Raw genomic sequence first — 22,568 nt, 5'->3', positions numbered from 1 at the left:
TGCTGAGGGAGCTGATGGAAGAGCTGGCTGAGCCACCCTCCATCATTTACCATCAGTCCCGGCTAACTGGGGGATCCCAGCTGACTGAAAGTTGGCAAATGTGATGCCCACATCAAAAAAAATTTTTAATCTGGCTGTGCAAAAATATGCACAAGCTCATTCCACTGCTGTCTTCTTTTCTTCTTTTTCTGTAACAGGTTGGTTGTTGGAGCCAGCTGTATCCTTTGAAAAGCCTGTGATGATTTATGATTAGGAGTGGCATAACTGTCTTTCCTAGGAAAGTTCAGTTTTCAGAATTCCTTTGCTCATGTCATATAGTTGAGTTGGTTAGAGAATATTAATAGTTCTCTATGCAGTTGCATCATGGAAATTAAGATCAGCTGAGGATAAATTTTCAGGATCTTAAATCCAGTATCAATTATGTTAACTATAAGGCTTCCAAGTTTTCTTCTATGTATGAAAGCAAGCTAAAGATGTCTGTGTGAGGAAACTTGGTTTCTCCAAGTTAAAAGCCCACTTGTACCCTACTTAAACATTGTGTTCATTGAAATTGTTGTTTACATTTGCTTAACTGGTGTGTCACCAGATGTTTCCCTTGAGTGTGCTGGTTTTCTAACAGGCATTGGGTTGGACACTACAGTCATGATGAGAAGCGTCCCACTTCGTGGGTTTGATCAGGCAAGTACAGAATATCTTACATCTCCTTATCTAGCAAATAAATTAAAAGATAAATTTGATTATTTTTATGTCCTAAAGAAAGAATGTAATTTGCATCTCCAGACATCTCCTAGTACACGCACAGTTTTTGAGGTGGGGTATTGTTGTTTAGGTGGCAGTGACAAAGACCACTTGTGGTAGTGACACTAGCTACAGTTCCTGTTGTATGTCACCCTCTCCCACTTTAAGGAGTGGCTTCCTTAAAACTAGCAGCTTGCATGCCTTGAAACTGGTGGCGTGAGTTTGCAAACCATTGTATAAGAAAAATTCTTGGGATTTACACTCCTCATTGAAGAAATTGACACCTGTAACAGCACGAGGCCTGAGCCAGCAGGGAATAATCGTGTGTGGCACTTGGTCAAACACTTACAGTAGGGCTTGCTGTGAGGACTTGATCCTCTGTAGGCAGGAAGAGCACAATGGCCATACCAAAGTTAATAAAGTATTAATGGAGATAAAATAATTATGTTCAGTCTGCAGCCACATTGAGTCTGATGGAAACTGATTAGTGAGCTCTCATGTTTCTGAAGAGACATAACCCTGCTGTTGCCTTCATATTAGTTAATATCAACTTTGAAAATAAAGTTTTGTAAGCTGAGAGAGCTTGTGTGGAGTTGTTCTATGTGAGTGGTTTTGTAATAATATCCTTTAAGTAATAAACATACTCTGGCAAAGTGCAACCCGAGTTCCTGCAGTCAAGAGCACTGATGTCTTTGGATAAAACCCGTTGATGCCACATTTTACTACTACAGTGTGGTGCGGCATTATTTCAAACAGGCTCTTAGGACAAAAGTATTACTCTTTTATTTTTTTTTTTATTAGAACTTTCCATGAAACCTTAGTGATTCATAATCATTGCAGAGAAATGTCAGGTGTTATGGCAGAAGGAAACATCTTCCATTGTTTTATGAAAGTATTTTAATTTTCATTAAACTACTAGAAAATTGTAATTTCGGTAGTGGTAAATTGAATATGCTCTAGATTGTGTAAACAACAAATGCTTTAAAAGCAACCATTTTATTAATATGCTGTTTTATTTTTTTGAAAAGAATTTGAGCATTCAGGTGTAGGTGCCTCTTGGAATGGAGCTGCAGGTCATAGTGGCTCCCTAAATTATTATGTGTTAGCAGTGCATAGTAACTAAGTGATCAAGAATGTTTGAAATGCAGAAGGTATTTACTGGGGTTTGCTGAACCCAGCTGAAGGAGAGGTTTACATTAAAAAGGTCATATATCTAAGAAAAAACAAAATTTTTTTCACTATTCAACAGCAAATGGCTTCTTTGGTAACTGAGCACATGGAATCTTATGGCACAAAATTTTTAAAGAGATGTTTCCCAACTAAAGTTGAAAAATTGAAGAGCAACAGATTGCAAGTCACTTGGAAAAATGCTGACCTGGACACAGAAGAAACTGATTCTTTTGACACCGTTATGTGGGCAGTAGGTAAATATGATTATCTTAACATTTCTTTGCAATGCTTTCCATTCTGAAAGTGAAGTCACTTCATCATGGGGCCAAACAGCACCCCCCCTGCCCCCCAATCAAATGTTTAGTGACTTAAATATTGATACTTGTTTAATTTTTTTCTTGCATGCCTGACTTGATCATTTACAGTCTAAAAAATCATTTAGTTAAGTGAATGTTCCAAGTTACAATGAATGGAAGAAGTCTGTGGTAACTATTTTTGCATAAGCAGCAATAAATGGGAGACCATCTAGTCTTCCTCACTTTTCCTAGAGTAAGAACATGAATTCCAGCAAGCTCTGGTTTGCAGGTAGTGTTATCTAAGTCCATACTCTTGACCGATTCATGAAGCTATTCACTGTAAGTGCATATTTATCTTGTTTAAGAGGTTACCATTTCTTCTAGGATTTTTTTCTAAACTGCAGCTGTCATCCAGTTCAGAGAAATAGGAATAACTGTCTGTAAAAACCCAAGCTCATTGCAGAGAACCTTGAAACTGTGTAGCTTTTTGAGATCTGGTTAGGGACTTTCACATATCTCAGACCCCTTGGAACTGACATACGACGACAACAGAGTAAATCGGTTTAAAAGAAGGCTGTGACAAATGTCTGTGGGCATAATCACCAGAAATGGGATTCAAATCTGGGGTTTGCCTCCTTTGAGACAAATGCTACTTCCTGCAAGGACTAACACACTAAATGATATATGTGGTACAAGGCTCCAGCCCACAGGAATGAAAATACTCCTTCTGTGTTGCCTCCCTAAGCTGCTCATTTGTCGCTGTTACAAGTCTGTCCTGAGTTCCTGTATTGGTCCTGATGGGCTGTAAGCCCACCAGAGTAGGAGACCTCTTGTCTTTTATGCTTATAAAGCTTTGTGAATATCTGGAATTTCTAGATCAATAATAGATGCCTAAAGGTAGTAGTGGTAGGCAGATGATATCTGGCAAACAAAGTAAATAGGCTTAAATGTACTGCCCAGGAAATCTGTTTTGATGCAGGCAAATAATCGGTTTTACTAGCAGCTTTAGCAATCCCCTTGACTGCTTTATATTCTTTTTATCTGGCACTACTGTTTTAGAGTAGTGGGGATGCATTACTCCTTCATTTGTTTATAACATAAATTTAAATTTTTGTGGTTGTAGCATGGATCCATTACAGGATCAGAAACAGATCATTTACAACATTTTGTATTTTGCCCAGTGGACTTAATCCACTGTCCAGTTGTTCCTTTTCCCTGGTTAAGTCAGCTTTATATCTTCCTAATACCCCAAAGAGAGAGCAGGTTGTCTATTGTGACAAATGTTTTCTTTTCCTTACTGTAACTACTACTCTCTTAGAAGTGCCTTGGGCTCTACAAATTGTGGAAACAGCCTGTAATAATGGATTATTCTCATCAGAACCTATCAGACTAGTGCTTGCCAGGAGCAAAAAAAACTCATGCTGTCTGGACAGATAACAATACTGAAAACTCTAGAATAATATTCATGAGGTGAGATGAAAATGTTTCCAAAAAGTGGGTTTCTAAGTGCTGTATTTGATTTTTCTTAAGCTTTCTGGTAAAAAACCCAACCCATTCTGTGGTTCTATGAAAAGCACACTGAGTTGGAGACACACATGCCAAATGTCAAGTCAATTTCTTTACTTTTGTCTAAGATGGAAAAAAGAGCTATTAAGTTGGAATAATAAAAAATCTTGGTTTACTGTTAATTATAATGGAATAAGGTTGCATGATAGACTGTTGCAATTCAGTTGTAACATGAGCCTGCTCACTATTTCAGTACAGAGGAACTGCATGTATTATAATTTTTGTCATAGATTTGAGTTACAGTCCATATTTAGAAACAGCAAAATGAATAGTTTGAGGATTTTGTGTTGACTTTTTTTAGTGTTCAAATTGGCACTCCACCCTTAAGGATTAAACGCATTAACAGTTAAAGCTGGTTAATTGGTGTGCAGTCCATATGATTCATTGTTTTGCTCTGTATCAACACACCCACACCAGGTGTCTCAGATAATAGGCTGGGAAACTTGGTGGTGTTGAGGATTTCCTGTCTGCAGATGTGCCAGTTACAATACTGATTGAAGCAAGTCAGCTTGTAGAGTTGGTTAAAAAGCAGCTGCTATTGTTAACTAATTGTAGCCTAAATTATAGTACATATTTCCATCATTTTTGCCAGTGCATCATGGAATTTTAGTAGGATTTTATGAATAATATTAAAAATAATTACTGACAGTGGGACATAGTTTAATAAGCTACAGTACTCTCTCTTAGTATCAACCCTTTAAAAAGAAAATTAGATTGTGTTTCTAGGATGAGTTTTGTTTTGCTTTTGGAATGTGTGATTTTCTGCTTGTGTGGATAAGCCAGTAAGAGCATGGACAATGCTCTCTTTGTTTTTCTAGCAGCTTTTCTGAACTAGTGAAAATACTTGGGGGGGGGGGGGGGGGAAGGCAATCTCATTTTGTTACATTTTAATGTAATTTAAAAGTTTCAGTCCAAAGTTTTGTAGGTAACTGTCATGGACCTGTGATATCTTGCTGAGGGACTACATACTGTTATATTCCAGCTCAGTGCAAGAGCTTGTTCTTGACCTTCATCTGACTTTTTAAGTTCATCTCTGTATGTCCTTCTGTCTTACTGGTGCTGCCTTTGGCTTCTAGAGAATTCTCCTGAAATTGTAAGGTTTTGAGGTTTTGTTTAATGTAGAACCAATAAACTTTTACTACTATAAAGTATTCTCCCTGCCCTTAAGGACATACAAAAAATGTTTGTTAGATGCCTAATTTACCTGAGTTCCAAAGCAATGCTAAATGTGTGCATGTTCAAAGTAAACATGAGGTCTTCATCCAAAGGGAAGAGTTGAGATTGACACCTTTGTAAGCAGATGCAACTGCTGAGTTGCAGGGTAAAGTTACAGGAGATCAGGGAGGGTTCATTTCAACTGTTGAAGGGCTGAAACCTGTAGCTGGAGTGCAGCAGTTGCAAACAGTTAATGTACAAAAGGAATTGGTAAGTAGTATTTCCATGTGAGTTTGCAAGAGATGGCAAAATATCCCTTCTGTAACTGAAATTTGATTATTCACAAAATCCTTAGAAGAGATAACTGAGTCACTCCATCTCCGGTGGGGTCCTACTGTGCAGAGGAGCAACACTGAATGGATGATTAAACTAAGCAGGTATTTGCAAAACAGCCTGGAATTGGTTAGAGAATATGAGGTAGTGTGCTTCAGAATGAAGAGAGTATTGAGACTGGGAACACAGACAAGATTTTGATTAAGGTGAGACTTAAATCAGACTGGATAAAGTTGTAAGGTTATGTGGCAATGAATAGGGAAGAAATGAAGACTATTGGGCTTGGGCTTTATTCCAGAAAAACTCTCCTGTCACCCAGCAGTATCCTCACAGTGGCCATGGACAGTAAAATGCGTGGCTAGGTCCAGTTTGGAGTTTTCAAATGTTGGGAGGCAAACAGGCATTCCAACTTCTGTGGTTAAGGAAGTCTGGAAGACCCATTATAAAATTCTGCTGTCAGCTGCACCTTTATCACCTGGGGAAATCTTACTGGATGTAAGAATATGCTGTCACTCACTTAGCACTGCTGCTTACCTGCTGATGCCTATTCCTCTGGCTTCTTCTGAGTTAGCTGCTTCAGTCCCCGCTGTTGGAGGTCCTGCACCTGAAGGTCACAGTCTGATACTTGTTCCCCTTGTTCTGTGTTCAAGTGTGATTTCCAGAGCCAAACAAGTGCCACAACACAGCCAGCCTGGCCAGTGTCTGTGATGTGAGCTTCAGCCACGCCCCTGTCACTCCCTGCAGTGGAGCCCCCTTGTTGTTAGATTTTACAAAAACAAATCAAAAAGCTGTTTTTTTCTTTTAAAGTTAAAAGCAAATGGGGGCCGGCCCTAAAAGCAGGGCTCTATATGGTTTTCACAGCTGTGTGGTAAGTGTGTGGGTCTATGAAAGATGAGATAATGGTGTGCTGTTAGAAGTGCAGGAGGCAGGTAACCTTTTTAAGGGTCAGATTTGAGTTGCACCTTTCTTCTAGATGTCTGGCATAGTGTTTTGCTGTTTTGAATGAAAACTAAATCTAATCTTGTGTCCTATACTATTACACACTCCTTTTCTTTGGCAGTTTCAGGACATCTTCAAACTAAAAGCACATGTGCTGTTTTTAGGCAAAGAATGGGTTTCAGTGCCTGGTTTGGGATCTTAGAAATAAGCTGTGAAGTCATGCTTTCTTGAAGTTGAAAATGTGAAAAAATCAGGAGTTACGGGTATAAAATGAAACTCCTACTAAGAAATGGTGAGAACTGATTTTATAATAGTAAGTGAATGTTGGGAAACATCAGAATTCTCTGAATTTGGCACTACAGCCTACCAGGACGCATTGTATGATCATGAGCCTAAGCTACTGAATTTGAGATGAAGCAAGATCAGTACGTATAATTCTTGTTTGTGGAGGTGAACCTGCATGGGGCTAAAGGCCACTAAAGTTTCAGTTCAGTGTTTAAAATTTTGATTTTGCCTTAAAGTAAAAGTAAAACAGAGAGAGAAACTTCACTGTGAGAAGCAGCACATTTTTTTATAACTCCTAGCTATTAATACCAAGCTGTACATATGTTAAAATAGACTGCAATGGAAAGGTTAAGTGTTATCCTGCAGCTTTGATAAACTCAACTGTTGTTGTCACAGGTCTTTAAATGACTCTATTGACGGTTTTTCTTTTTTTTTCCTCTTTCAGTGCCTGCCTTTGCGTGCTAAGTTTTCTCTTGGCTCTGCCTGGCAGGAAAAAGAGGAAACTAGAAAACCCCATTAGTTGTCCATTTGCAGAATACCCAGGCTTTACTCTCAATACACAAAGAAATACAACGGTAGGAAGTTGTTTCACATCCGAGCCAAGATAAGGTCCTGGAGGTTTATTATTTTTGTTGCCTGATAGCATCAGGACTGGGGAGCAGGGGGCAGAGAAGGAACAGCAGATCAACATCCCATGAGGACAACAGAAGGGAAGACAGACAGATAGCCAAGTGCCGACAGCTTCAGTCAGTGCTCCCAGAGGAAGTGTTGGTTTCACCAGATGAAATTAATACACAGAAGTCTTTACAGAGGCATTCAGATGTGACATTGTTTGAGGGGCCTGGCTATATGGCAGATGTATAAAGCACTGAATCAAATGTTTACATATAATTAGGTCTGTATTGACAAGCCAGGTTTTACTTTTGTTTAATAATTTCCTACACTAACATCAAAGAGCTTGTTTTTATAATGAAAACGCGTTTCCCTTTTTGTTTTGCTCTGCTGTAGCTTTGTATTAACATCAAATGCAAATCATGACTCACGCAAATGAGACCTGTACGTGTAGATATACCCAGATTCATTTAAAGCTTCTAAGACAGACACAATGTTAAAAAAATTCCTTAATTTGGATATATTCAGGTAAATGTTTTTCTATGTGATCCTGTGTAGCCTTAAAATTTTTGTGACTACCACATAATTTCACTGTGCTTATTAACTTTCAAACAAGTTGGATAGGATTTAAGATTCCAGTTTCTGAGTCAGGAATTGCTTCCTTAGATACTCTATAGAAAAGCTCAGTGTAATGCTGTTAAGACTTTGATGATCTGCCTGGTAACAGTGTAGAAAACACTACAAAGATATATTTTTGAAATATGAGATAATTTGATTGGAATAGAAAGCTGTAATAAAATCTGACCTTGGTTGGATTTGCCTCATTTGTTTCTAAATAGATTTAAAATGTTTCTAAACTACAGAAATAGCTCCAATACAGTTTGAGATAACTAAATCAACATTTAGGACTTGAGAGCAAAGTTGTTAAATTTTTTCGTCTAAGCTGAGGGAACTAAAATGTTTTAAGATAAGTGTATTCAGATTATGAGAAACTAGGACTTCAGAAATGTTTAACATTGAACAGCATTATTAATAATTTTTATTCAAAAAATACACAACACCGTTGGCATTGAGCACCATTCGGTTTATGTTTATTGGAAATGTTCAGTGTAGAACTTGCTTAGTTTTTATATGTATATTTGTGCTTCATTAGGAAATTGAATTTAGAATGTTCAATAAATATGAAATCATGTGGGTTTTGCACTTTTTCCAGTGGGTGTTGTCCTCCATATTTAAAAGGGATAACCCTCTGATGTCTGAGCAAAGGCAGTGGTGATTGGGCTCCTTTCCCACAGAGTGTCATATCCATACTTTCCACCCCTGCCGCTTTCTCAGTATAAGTTTTCTCATATTTCTGCTTGGACTATCAAATAGAAGAAAGTTCTTGGAGACCCACGTGGAGCATGCCAGCCTTTTAGATTAACTCTGATGAAATTTTCCAATAGCTTTTACTTTAATTTCTTCCTTTTTTTTTTTTTCTTTTTTTTTTTTTTTTTTTTTTTAAGGCCGAGCCCCTGACCTCAAAACTCTCAATTTGGAGGCAGTTGGAGTGAAAACTAATTCTGAAACTGGAAAGATTATAGTTGATGCCAGTGAAGCTACTTCTGTTCCTCACATTTATGCAGTTGGAGACATAACAGAGGTACTGAGTCTACATAAACTATTTTACAATAACAGGAAGCCAACTTTGTTCCTGACTAATAACTAGTCCCCAGATGTAGTCATGCTCTAGTGTATATCTTAGTGTTTTGCACTCTTTCACTTGGCAGGGCTGGAGTGTTTATGCCAGCCACCTGGGTCAGTAATTTCCTTCACAGGGATCTTGTGAAGTATCTCAGCATGAGAGATGATTGCTGATGTTTATCAAGGAATGCATCACTGGTCAGAGGCTAATAATGATGTCTTTATCACTCCTATTATCTTTCTAATAATGTTTTTATCACTTTTGACATATGACTTCATACTGCCTGTGAATGCTGAGTGAAAGCAGTTCTTACCTTCTGTGGCTGAGTACATTTACTGGGAATGACCATGACAAGTCCTGTGAGTGCATTTTGGGTATTTTGGGTGTTAATTGAGACTAATCACAAAACAACTTTTCAGCTCCCTGATGAAAAATGCTTCTGACAAAAGTAATTTCCTCTAGAATAAGAAAAAGTAATGGCCTAAAATACTAAATGCTTTTGACTTTTGTTCATCATTTGTGAATGATTATGCTAAATAAACATGAGGGGTGTGGCTTTCTTGTTTGGCTTTTGTTTGTTTGTTTCAAGAAGGCGACATTATAACTTAAGCAAAATAATCTATTTGTTAGCGAGGTAAAAGCAGATCCTGTCGTCTTATTCTAGTGCTATTGATAATCTACAGTCATATATGACAAGAATGCCTTGCCATGATAAATGTGCATTTAAATGCTTTCAATCTGCCAATTTTCATTTTACATAAGAGCTCAGATTATCTCCTGTAAGCTGGGCATCCTCGAATATGTTAATTTCATAAAAAATGTTTGTCTGAATTCTGAACTGTAGAGTTACAGGAGGATGTTGTCATCATGTGCCTGCTGTGCCTGGGAAATTTGGGCAATATTTAGAATACAGAGCAATGCTGGGCATTGCAAGACACAGAGTTCTCTCACCTGTTACTGAACTTTATTGAATTGAGACCTTTCTATCAAGATTGCTTTTCCCGTAGTGCAGGCATCTGCCTTACAAGTCTGGTAAAGATAAATACTGTGGCAATAGCCAAACAGTATATATAGCATAATTTTAGAGAAATTTAAAAGATTTCTCATTCTGGTATGTTTAAAGTATTTTAAAGATCTCTCAAATATATAAACCTTACAGGTGCTTTTTGTTGCTGAAGAGATGTAACAGATTAAAGGATGTCTTGGGAATAGCCCTGCAAATTTCTCACTGGACTCTGGAGCTGCCAGAGACACTTAAATCTCATAAATCTGCTGACCACTCCTGACCTCTTCCCTCTGTGTAGGCATGTGTTTCTTCCTGTCTGTCTCCATCTTCATGTGGACTTGCCATTTCCTTGTAAATTGTGTTAAAACTCTTTCCTTCTCAGATATTTCTCCTTTATTTTTTTTCCCTTACTCTACACAACTTCTCTGTCCTGTTGTCCTGTCCAGTCACTCAGAGCTTTGGGATTTTGTAGAGTTCCTCTCCTTTCTTCTTGTTTCAGATTCCCTCTGTACTTGACACTTCTTGCTCTCGGATACTTCCTAAAGTCCGCTTTCTGCTCACAACCACCTCCTACACCTGCTTATCCCTGATAAAAATGCCTTGGCTGGCCTCCTGCTTTCCAAAATTTTCCTTTTAATTTCAGCCAAGAAGCAGTTGTTAGAGGCAGTGCTGGCAGGGCTTAGATTCTGTTGCTTATTTTGCTGCCAATCTGCAGTGTTATTTTGAGTGTTTCCTTTTGGATCCTTTTTGTCTTCTGCCCTTTGAGGATTTAGTTAAATAAGAAATATAAAGTTGGAGGCAGGATGCTCTCCTCTGTCTTACTCTGCATCTAAAAAGTCATGTCTTCATTTATTTGTCATTTTCATTTTGTTGATAAAACTTTTATTTCCTTTTCCTGCTTTTGTCCTTATTGGTGCAGATTTTTGAACCTGAGTGGTTCAGTAGACATTTCTAAAAATAAGTGTTAAAAGCAGCAGCACAGTTCTGTGCTGTGCCCAGTGTACAACTCAGGGGAAATATGAAAAAGTCAGTGCTCTGTAGAATATTCCCTTAAGCTTTTATCTACATATTGGTTGAATGCAGGGAATTAAAGAGATCATCATATACTACTCATACATTTCAAGTGTTTAGAGATAAAAAGAAATACTGCCACCATCTTATCTGACTGCAGCACAATGTGACCTGTGTAATTCCACTTGCTAAGGAATGAAGTTTATTTTATTTGAATACTTAAATTAGTTTGGTCTCTTTTTTTAAGCAGAATTAACAAATATAATAAATTTCATTGGTATGGAAGCTAGCACTGAAAGATATTTCTGTTGGTACACGTCTCAAAGTAACACATGAGAATCAAGGGCATCCTGCTAAGAACCACAGAGCTGCAGAGCTTGGTTGTGGAACTTTCTGGGTGCGGCCGACCAAAAGAGCACAGGAAGGGGAATCTTGTCTCCTGTGAGTGAGCATCAATGATCCCTAAGAATCATTATAAAAATTATTTTTTCCTCCAGTGTTCCTGCTCAGGATTTCTCTTTGTTCTGCACTGTCCCTCTTAGGGTTTCTTTACTACCCTAAAGTGCTTTTGCTTGAATTTTGCGAGTAGTTCCCAAGCCCTCCTCCCTCCTTTACCGCTCCACACTGAATAAACACTGAATTGCTACCAAATAGCAAGAACTGCTTTTTTGTTGTTGTTGTTTGAATTCAGTGTCCTAGCTGGAAAGGGAGTGAGAGAGGGGGCAGCTGAGTTTCCTGATTGCTCAGAATGACTGTTTCCATTTGAGAGTCCTACCCAGCTGGTACAAATGGGAATCTGTGTGTGCATGGGTGTCTTGTTGCATCCCTGTATGAAAAATGGAATCCTAATGTTACCCAAGAGTTCATCTGGGAAAAAAAAAAGGAAAAAAAATCTTCCAGATGTCAGTCAGTTTGTGTACCCTCAAAAAACATTATTCAAGTTTTGGCAAAATATTATTTTCAACTGACAGGTGAAATTACATTTCAGCATTTTCATCTTCTGTAATCAGGATCAGGAAGATCAAGCTGGAATTTTAGTTTGAATTCTTTTTTTCAGTGCTGGTACAAACTCTGTGTTAAAATCCTTCCTCCAGTAGTGTTCTTGTTGAAAAGCATGGCACACACTATAAAGACATTTTCTCAGAAGGAGGTTTATCACATGGTCAGGCCTCTCTACATCTGTCATATTTCAAAGGTTGTTACAACAAAGATGTGTAGAGAAAGTGGAATGTACAGTATGTTGCTTTGAATAGAAATGAGACCAGAAAGAGTTGTGTTAGAACAAATACACATTACTTCAAAGCTTTTTAAACTCTCTTAGGACCATCTCGGTTAAATGTATAATCCATTGGAGGATTCTTACGAACAATTCATATCCATAATTATCAGCAGAGTAGTTCTACACATGACTGCAAAGTGAATGTTCATTTCAAATATTTACCAAGGAAGGTCTTTAAGTCATTGTTTATGAGGAATTGGGCTTTATCTGCATGGATGTTTTAGTAATTAGTTGGGTTTTATGGAATGCATGGCAGTGCTTTCACAATTTTATCTCTCGTTCCAATCTCCTATTCATTTCTGGAATGCCAAAACAACATATATTTCCTGCTACAGAAATGATTGGCAGGCATGTTTCAGGCAAATGTGTATAAGAAAAAAACAAATTTCATCTGGTAAATTACATTTAGAGACTTGAAAATCAAGATGCTGGATTTGAGAAATTGTGACTTGATGAATGTTAGAAGGAAAAAGGGATAGACTTGCAGCTTTGTGATTTGTCATGAGCAGTGGAGGAAAAATAGATTAGCCTTCATCAACAATTACAGTTGTGATTTCTGTTATCAGGTTAGATAAAACATTTCAGATTGTATTTTTGCAACTGAACTTTTAAGTGGTTATTAGTACAGATAAAAGCCTAGATGCCGGTTAATATGTAGATAATTAGTATGGTCTGTGTACTGAAGAAAATGGTAGTCAATACCATGTACAGAGTCTGTCTACCAACATACAAGAAAAGATAAGCTGGTAAAGAAGAATGGATTCCAGTAAATACTAAAAAACTTTAGGATTATGAAAAAAAGTGGAAAACTTTGAATGTGTGTGATGAGGAATCCTTACTTTATTTTCTGCTGAGAACTGGTTTAGAGAGCTTATTGAATGACTCCAAGTGGGGCTTTGCAGGAGTGTGACAAATGTTGTATCTAAATGGGACGTGTTTGAATCAAAACTTCACACATTTTATAAAGCATTTCATGTTGGGCCACAAAAGCGTTTCTCAGTTACGGCCTTCTTACATTTCCACGTCATTCCTTCAGAATTTGTGACCTCTTTTCTCATGTCAGACAAGCATTTTGATGACATGTCTTGGATGAACTCTTAACAAATAGGGTTTTTTAATTTGATTTATGGGATTTTTTCAGTCTTATTAACCTATATGGACTGGTCTCCCTGGACCTTGAAAATATTCCCTTGCAAATACCTTACTTCAATTTTCAGAAACTTGCAAGTTCTTTAAAACCAGCTCTGAAGTTCTGATGCTCCAGTGGTGCTGTGCCAGCACTCAGATTAGTAGGGTTCTGGCACATATACCGCCCTGTTTGGATGTAAAAAGTAGCCAGGACTGATGGCTTGAGCTGGAGCACATCCTGGTCATATCCTGCTGTCATTCCATTTCTCACTTGCAGGAAGTTTACATTTGCCAATAGCAATCTCTTTCAAGCCCCTCTGTAATAGCAGAGCCTGAGACCAGGACCAGCTCACCCTTTAGGTCACAGTGTAGTGAAACAGTGTTCCACTTTTCCAGTCCAGGACCAACAGAGGAAGTCAGTAATAGTGTCTACAAATAGCTAGGTTTTGTGTCTGTATTCTGTAAAAATGTGTCAGATAAATTTTTTTTAAAGGTCTGATATTATAAAAACACTGTTGCTTTAAACTAGGCTCTTCTTGATTTAAAAAGGCACTTTGAAAAATTTCCTCATGGCTTACTTTGGAGAAAAGGGGTGAAGTGAACAGTCAGCACGGGAGTATGTGCTGCTTTTCAAGAGGTGGCATGATAAGATATAAAGATTTGACGTATTTGTGACACTTTCCCCCCATTAAGACAGATAGTAAACTCAGACTTTAAAGCATGCTTGGACAGAAATTATTATTGCTTTTTCTATTTGGAGCCCTGGCTACCAAGCTGGAATTCCAACGATTTGGCTTTCCTCTGACCATTGTCCCAGGAGAAATCTTTGGATGCTGCTTGTCCTTAAGTTCAAACAAAGCTTTGTGCTGTCTTCTTAGGGCCGTCCTGAATTAACACCCACAGCAATAGCTGCAGGAAAACTGCTGGCTCAGCGTCTTTTTGGCCAATCTTCAGAGCTGATGGACTATGACAATGTGAGTTGTTATGTCTTTCTTCACTAAGAACAATCTTCGGCTTTTTTCCTTTTAAATAATTTTAAAGGAATTGCTCTTGTCACCAGCCTTGACAGCAGCCAAAGCGGAGGTGTGTGCCTGAGCTGCACCTCTCAGTTGTGCACAAGTGTCTGGCAGGCAGCTGCTGCACGTGGTTCAGCAGTAACACCTTCTGCTTCCTCCTGAGCAGGTGCCCACCACAGTCTTCACTCCCTTGGAATATGGTTGTGTTGGCCTGTCGGAAGAAGCGGCTGTGCAGCGTCATGGATCAGATAATATTGAGGTATGAAAACATGTTTAATTTCCTAGCTGCTGTCAGAGTTGCCCTGTGGAAAGGCAGAATTTTCACTGCTGTATCAGGTCAGACTTTTGGTCCCCAAGGTACTGTGCTTACAGGGAGTTGGTGTCTCCAGAAGTGCTCAGAACTTCAGTGGGATTGCAGCAGCTCACAATAGGAACTGTTACTGGGTTTAAAACCACTGTTAGGGTGTGACAGCTTTAAAGTAGCTGCCATTTTAGCAAGTTACATTGTGCAGCATCATTCAATAATGGTATTGTTGCTTTCTACAAGTTACCCTTGGAAAGATATGTTGTGTTACTCTTACTCACTTGCCCCAGGGAAAATCGTTAATGAGAAAAGAAGAATTTATGATTCAGAATGCAAAAATTACAGTTTGGATTTTGTTGTGGGATGCATTATTATAGATATGAAAATATTCTTGGATTTCATTATTTTCAGTAAACAAAGCATTGGACCTTTGGGAGAAGCTTAAAAATGCTATTTTTTCCCCCTTTAATTTGGTGCATTAGTCTGAGTAGCATTATTTGTGAGGGTTTTTTCAGTTTTGTTTTTAATCTAATCATTCTCTGAAAAAGGTTAAGCTCTTGTGTTAAGCTCTTACTGTGCTTTCCGTATTTTTCTTTAAAATAACTAACAGGTTATAAACAAATCAATTTTTGTACAAAGGTATAAATATGTAGTAATAGTAGTTATTATAGTAATAAGTACCAGGTTTTGACATAATAGTACTCTCTAACACAAAATGTTGTTGTTTTTCCTGCCAGGTGTACCATGCATATTACAAACCTTTAGAGTTTACAGTGGCTGAAAGAGATGCAACTCAGTGCTATATGAAAGTGAGTTTTGTGGGCTTTTAAATTTCTTTTAACTTAAGACAGGATATGGTACAGCCGACTTTAAAGAACACTATTTGGCAAAAAAACATCTCAAGATGGGAATTTTCTTGGTAACAGGCATGTTGAAATTGCTATACAGATATTGGCATTTTTCAGAACTGACATTCTGCTGATAAATACCATCTCTGAACTGCTTTTAAGGTCCTAAGAAATACTTCAGATTTCACAGAGATCAATCTCTACTTCTCCCAGCAAAGTTCTTAACTGGTTACATGTAATATTTATATTGACAGGTTTTGCCAAAAGTGTGACACCTTCAAAAATCAACCATAAGGCTTACAAAATGACAGTAACTATTTGGTCTCTGCTTATAAAAACAAAAAAACTCCTGGTTTAGACCAAAGTACCAGACCTGAAAAGGGCCGTCTGTAGCAATCCAGTTGTTTCAGTGTTGGAAAGGTTTTTGATGCTCTTGCCTACAGTGGAGAATCTTAGATAAGATGAAGTGTAGTGTTGGTAGAATATATCATAGTTTTCTTTTTCTTCCTTTTCTCCTCATCATCAGGGAACAGTCTTTTGGTGCATAAATGTGTCCATCAATTATATTATACAATATTATATTGTTACTGTTTTGTAAGGAATGTCCACTGACAATAATTGCAATCAGTTTTTCTGACTGTATTTTGTCACCTCTGATTGATGTAAATGCTTGCCTTAAGTGTCACAGGTACTGGTGTAACAAAGGTGATGATACTAAATTTAATCTATTCCCTTTGAATTATGTCAATTAGAGTAAATGTTTAAGAGTGAAGTACTAACAGCGTAATAGTTGTTGGCTGATACTTAGTCCCTACTAAACTCTCAAAACACATAAACAAACATTTAACTTGAGTCTTTCAAACTCTACTGCAAGAACTTCTCCTTTAAAACGCCTTAATATTTAAAGTCCCACATCAGGATTTCTGCTGTTCCTGGCATTCCTGATGAAAGAATTTAAGCTTTTACTGAATAGCAGAACTTAATAGATTAGTGATACTTGAATGCTTGATGGGAGGATGCAGGGAGAGACTGACTTTCTTTTCATAATTATAAAGATGGTGTCCTTACTAAAACGTTTTCATTAAGTTCTCTAATAAAAATTAAGTGTGCAATGACTCAGGCTCTCATAGATACTTATTAACCTTCATCTTTGGCTGCTTCTGAGGTTCAGCTCCTTTTTAGGTTATGTGCCCCATGTGGTAAATGTATCTCACCAAACATGCTGCTCTAAGTGTTTAGTGACTGAGTCACAAAGGCACAAAATATCCTGGAACTGGCAGTGGTCATCTGTGAAAATACAGCTGATGAAAACAACTGCACAGGCTTGGAGAAATGCTGAGGTGGCCACTCAGTGGAAAAGAGCACTGGTCTGGTCTCCAGACTACAGAAAGTACTTTGAGGATTTCATACAAACGGCAAACAACAAAGTATTCGACACCAGAAATTATTGTTGTCAGTGGCTCCCTCAAGTCTGAAAGAAATACACTAATAAACTTCAATTCAGGAAAGTGCTTAAGGACAATAAGAGTAAGACCTATTGAAGTCAGTAAGACCTCAAGCAAGTGCATAAGTTTTTGGCACACTGGAAATAAACAGCTGAACTATAGGATCTTGGGGCACTCCAGTTTCATTTAATTCATCTTCATGCCTTATCTTTAAGTGTTCTAAGAAAAGATCTTTCTGTGATGTATTGTTTTCAGATGGTGTGCTTACGAGAGAGGGAGCAACGAATACTTGGCCTTCATTTCATTGGACCAAATGCAGGCGAAGTTATTCAAGGATTTGCTCTTGGAATCAAGTAAGTACAAAAGAATGTCTCCAGCTTCTAAAGCCTGCTTCTTAAGTTATTGTAAGATTATAAAAGATAGCTGCCTAGTTTTGGCAACACTATAAAGAATGCATGCTTTTTGTTACTTTTATGGAGTATTGCACATATTTTCACCAAAAATTCTGCAGTTCTTCATTAAGATGTACTGGATTTAGTTACTGTAATACTGGATGTAGTTAGGGAACAATTGAGGAAAATATATTGTTGATTTGATATAGTTAAAGCAAAAAATGGAATTAACCATTAACTTAACTAATGTTAGTTTTTTCAGTGTAGCTTCTTTTGCATTCTGTGCACAGGATAGGAGATCACCATGCAGTTTTGCAAGTTACTTCTTTAAAAATATATTTGTGCTTTTCAGAAAAACCTTTCTTTACACCTGCCAAACATTTCCTTTCCTGATCTCATCTTCAAATTTGCACAGCCATGACTTCTTAAAAGTTCAGCAAGGTTTGCATGAATTCTTAAATTGCTGGGGTATAAAGTAAATATAGTGTAGTAAAAAAGAAACATGTCTAGGATGATGGGAGAGGGAACATACTTTTGTTGAAGCGATCTGATAATTGCGATAAAAAACTCATCCTTTGTGATCTGATCTTGTTTAAGATTTTGCTCAAATATTAATATAGAAGTTCTCCATTTGAAGGAGTAAGGAGTGATTCTCAGTCCTCTCTGGTTAAATGGAAAATTCTTGCTATGCTTTTTGTGTGCTACAATTATTTCTTATTTGTTTTTTTTTTTCCTTTCCCCTTCTTATTGCTGATTCACATCTTCAGAAATGTTGATTCCTATATTGACATTACAAAATTATAATTTTTAACTCCCTCTTCAAAGAAAGTATTCTGGGACATCATAAATTATTGCCAGTTGTGGTGTCAGTTCATTTTCCTAAATTTGATCACCATTTTACTGCAGTTTTAGTCCTGCAGTTGTGAGTGACTATTATAAATGAAAAGCAGAAAGCATTAAGAAAGCAGGACCACAAGTATCTTTTGAGGAATATCTTGGAAATCACTGATTGCAGTGTACCCTCAGTACACATTTTCAACATGTGTTTGTAGTCCATTAATTGCCAAGTGGTATAGATTCTAGAAGTACATTTCTTAGGATGTCATTGTTTTGAAGTTTTATCCAAAATAACCATTGAAAAGGAAGCACATGAAACTGGAGTGCTTTTCTGCCTTGCTTGAGGGAAATGAAAACTTTAGCCACAGTAAGAGGTTTTCAGCAGGTCAGATTCCTGTATTGGTTTCTACTGCATTTCACAAATCCAGAGCTTTCAATGTAGAATCCCCATTGTAAAAACTGTCCTTATCCTTTGCAAATATTAGGTCTTGCTTCAGCCTCTTTGAAGGATGAGTTTTCATCTTCCCTCCCCACCCAGCACTCCAGTAACATCTGTGGTCAGCAAAGATCTTTTGCTTGTCAGTGCTTTTTTGAATATAAGTGGAGACACCAGAAGGCATCTATGGCTTCCTTCCCTGTATTTTGTAGAGGGAGATATTATTCCATAGAGAGCTTGACACAATCCTTAAATTCAGGGCCATTTCAGCTATTCTTACAGCATGGCTTGCCAGGAATAGCAGTTCAAAAGAAATTCATCAAGTCTTATGAATGTTGCTGGACAAGTAAGGGAATTAAGCAAGTAGGATTGTAGCACAAGGGGGTTTTTGGTGGGTTTTGTTTGCTTGTTTGCTTAATTTTTTCAAATAAGAGACTTTTTTTCCCTTACTTATAACATTGATATGTTCAGTGTAAGCACCAGAGACTTTTAAGTTCATGGAAGAATATTCTGGTATTATTTCCTTCAGCAGATTCTTCCCAACAGTTCTAATTAAGATTTTCTTCCTCTGTGTGTATGTGTGCATTTTTTTCCATCTGGAGTTAGTGAAACACACATGTATGTACAAGAAAAGCTGAAGGTTGCAGTTTTGTCATATGTTTTTGCCATAGGCTCAGTTGTGACTTAGGGTGAATTGCCTCATTCTCTCTGTCTCAACTCTTACGACAATTCTTTCCTACCTCACTGTTGGGAAGCTGGGCGTCTACGTGTTGTGTAAGTGCCTGAGAAATAATAGCATTGTTTGAAGAACAAATGCAACTCCTTTACCTGTTCAAATGGACAGGAACAGAATTACTTCGATGTTTTAGGACCTTGTAGCTGCTTCAAGTGAATAGCATTTGACTTTGTCGGTCATTTTTTTGTAGATGTGGTGCTACGTATCCTCAGATGATGAAGACAGTTGGCATTCACCCCACCTGTGCTGAAGAAGTTACCAAGCTGCACATTACAAAACGTTCTGGCCTGGATGCAACAGTCACAGGCTGCTGAGGTTAAATACCGTCCCTGGAAAGAAGGAAAAAAAGCACAAAACATATTTGTAAAAAAAAAGGGGGCACTTAAATGGTTCAGGTTACAGGAATCTTTCTTGTTCTCCTTGTAGAGAGCTTTTTCTCACAGCCAAAAAATTTTGCACCATCACAGTTCTAAAAGCAATGTAGTCCTGCAGCAACAAATCTCTCTTTTTAAGTGCCTAAAGTTCTTCAGTTGCTGGGAGCTAGGGAATAATCACAGTATTCTATATGTAAATATAACTAAAGCCCGTGACATCTGAGGCCATCCACAAATGAAGCAGTTGTTGTTTGGGTTTCCCTGTTGGCACGAGTGACTGCCGGCAGAGTCGTCTCAGATGCTGGAAATCAGCCTGGGCATCCTTTAGAAGTTTGGTGGGATGCTTTGTCCTGCACGCTTGGATTGCTCATTATTGATTCTAATACTGAACTCTGAGACTCTACATTCACTAGTGGAAACAAGCTGCTGGAGTGGGTAACAAAGGGTAAGCAGTCATCATTAGACTTTTTTTTCCTTTAAAATGTCATATGTAAAGGAATTTAATAGAAAATCACCTGAAGCTGTACTGCTGCTGGAAGAATCACAATGGATTAATCAGTAACAGCCTGGTCACAGTGTTATGGTGAGGACTGAGAATGAATGATCTCAGAGGTGCTGAAGGAAGAGTTGGATTTTATGGCCGTGCCTCTGCCTACTCCTGAAAGTTTTAATTCAGCTCAGTCCAAACTAAATTGACCCATCTCACAAATTACTGCTTGAACAGCATATATTAAGCTAACAAGTAGGGTAAAACCCTCTAATAATCCACCTTATGCAGCGTTTTCTGTTTTATAGAATGCAGAAATATGGCTGACACTGAAATATTTTCTTGCTTTGTTTTTAAGACTTTCTTCCTGATGAGCTGGAGACAGTATCTGAACTGACTTATGTCTGGCTTTAATAAAGCACGTTACTGAAGGGAACTAAATTAAGCAGTGATCCAGAAAAGAAATGATCCTGCCCTGAGCAAAGAGATAAAATAATCATCTGCAACCTTTTCTTCTTTTTTTTTTTTCGTGTACTAGCCCCAGTAAGAAAGCATTAATTACCCAGTTGCAAATTCCTGCTGATTTTCGTGCTCTCCAGAAGGGGGAGGTGCTGGCTCATCTGTGGAAGGAGAGGAACAAATCTGAGAGGGAAGCTTCTTGTGGAGAGCCCTGTTAAGGAGGGAGCCTGACAAAGGCAAACACAAACCGAACTGCACTGAATTTCAATCCCAGTCGCAGTTGCAATATTTTGATGTGCACAGTCACAGATTCTTGCACCCTTTACAGCAGAACAGTGCCCATTGGAAGAGACCAGCTTCAGGTGAAACAAAATTTATCCTTTTTGCAGTTAATTGATGTCAGTGTTTTATGTGTGGAATTTGTTATTTTCATTCCAAATTTGTTGCAGTTTTGAAGAAGCCTGATGATTATGTATGTATCTGCTATTTTAACTTAAACAACAACAAAAGGAATCCTAAATGTTTTCTCTACAAATTTTCCTGATTTTTTTTTCTTTGGTCCATGTTGCTGGTCCATAAAATAGGAAGAAGTGATACAGTTGGACTCCAAGTGGCATTTCCTATCAGATCTGCTGATGCCATTTTTCATCTGTGAAGTCATCTGTAGGTTTGTCGTTGACAAGAAATAATTTGGATTGGAAGTGTTGTTGAAACAACACCTGAATTTTGAAGCTGCCTTTAGAAGGAACGATGAAAACTTTATATCTCTCTAAATAGGTGCATACCTGCACATTCAGAAGTTTCTGTTTCCTTTAATAAAGGGCCTTTTGCGTATGATGCAGCCAAGATACTTGCTAGATTTTCGTCAACTGTTACAAAAAAAGAGTTCAGAGTAAATTAGGGTTTCTTAAAATGTTTTACTTAATAATTCAAAGTATGGAGATACAGCCTAATAGATTTTGCTGTGAGAAGAAGTTTGCCTCTGACAAAACTCTTAACGTTTATGCATGTAAGATTTTCTTTCCGGTGATTTCCTATAGTTCCTTTTGTTTCCCAAAAATGAAAGCATTGGTGTTTAACCATATAAAATCTGCTTCTCTTCTCTGCCCTACCAGTGCATCAAACATAAAAATCAATGGAAAGATTAATTAATTTCATTCATCATAAAGTTCAAATTAATTATTTGGGACAGCAAATAGAGAGATCTCAGGGAAATGTGTCCTCAGTGTATATGGAGTGTGAAACTAAGGCATGTCATGGTTTTCAGAAGAAACAGAACTGTCTTGGTTTTAGAACTGCTGAGTGGCCTGCATAAAATTGTTCCTGTCTCTTCAACAGCAGCCTGGTTCTGTTCCTCATTTAGTGGAAAGTGCTGTTGCCCCCTGAAGTAAAACTAAACACACAATCCCACCTACAAAATAATGTCAGAATCAACAGCGAGACCAAATAATGACAAATATTGTGATTGTGCTTTCTTTCCTGAAGGATTCACCAGGGATGGTGCTTAAGAATTGTTTTTAAAAGCCTGACTAATGTAAATTGAAGCAATTGATTTACATTGCAACTTACTGATTGCATGTGAAAATGTACAAACAAAAATGTAGTCAGGCTCCTTAGGATGCCAGCTGATGAGGACTTGTTTGTCAAACCACACTGTGGTGCAAACAAGTCTGAGCTTTGCTGGGTCCCTCTTATATCTGATCCCAATATTTATTGTGTTGTGAATTAATTAATGAATAAAGAATATTTTTTCTAATAAATGTGTGGTTGCACTTGCTTAATTTTGTACATATGATTTCTGCTTACAATAGATATAATTTTTGATCTTAATGCTGTCTCTCTTGGTTGTAGTATGTATTAAGGAAATGAAGAAATAGACAGACTCAGACCTTTTATTAAGAAAATGTTGATACTTCTCTGTATCTGTATGTAAGTTGAATAACCACTGAGATTTTTCCAGGCTGGATGGCCTCTTATTTAAATTTAAATTAAGAGAACCTGTAGACTGGGTAAGTATGGGTTCAGATATTGT

General features: G+C 37.7%; 1 protein-coding gene across 1 annotated transcript in view; it reads left to right on the top strand.

Annotated features, from left to right (window-relative positions):
- TXNRD2 (thioredoxin reductase 2) overlaps positions 1-22,313 on the top strand; it is a 30,984-nt gene extending 8,671 nt beyond the window's left edge. Inside the window, exons 9-17 of the mRNA XM_066200027.1 lie at positions 198-217; positions 587-678; positions 1,988-2,162; positions 8,600-8,736; positions 14,081-14,176; positions 14,385-14,477; positions 15,260-15,331; positions 17,071-17,168; positions 19,407-22,313. Of these exons, the coding sequence (XP_066056124.1) occupies positions 198-217; positions 587-678; positions 1,988-2,162; positions 8,600-8,736; positions 14,081-14,176; positions 14,385-14,477; positions 15,260-15,331; positions 17,071-17,168; positions 19,407-19,530 (907 nt within the window). The 3' untranslated portion in view covers positions 19,531-22,313. The remainder of the gene's footprint in view (positions 1-197; positions 218-586; positions 679-1,987; positions 2,163-8,599; positions 8,737-14,080; positions 14,177-14,384; positions 14,478-15,259; positions 15,332-17,070; positions 17,169-19,406) is intronic.
- Positions 22,314-22,568: the final 255 nt, after the last annotated feature.

This window comes from Chamaea fasciata, unplaced genomic scaffold (assembly GCF_029207755.1).
Source record: "Chamaea fasciata isolate MVZ Bird 193981 ecotype frontalis unplaced genomic scaffold, bChaFas1.0.hap1 SCAF_18, whole genome shotgun sequence".
Classification (NCBI taxonomy): Eukaryota; Metazoa; Chordata; class Aves; order Passeriformes; family Sylviidae; genus Chamaea; species Chamaea fasciata.
Note: the sequence above shows the minus strand (reverse complement) of the source record. Positions and strands in the feature narration are given on the sequence as shown.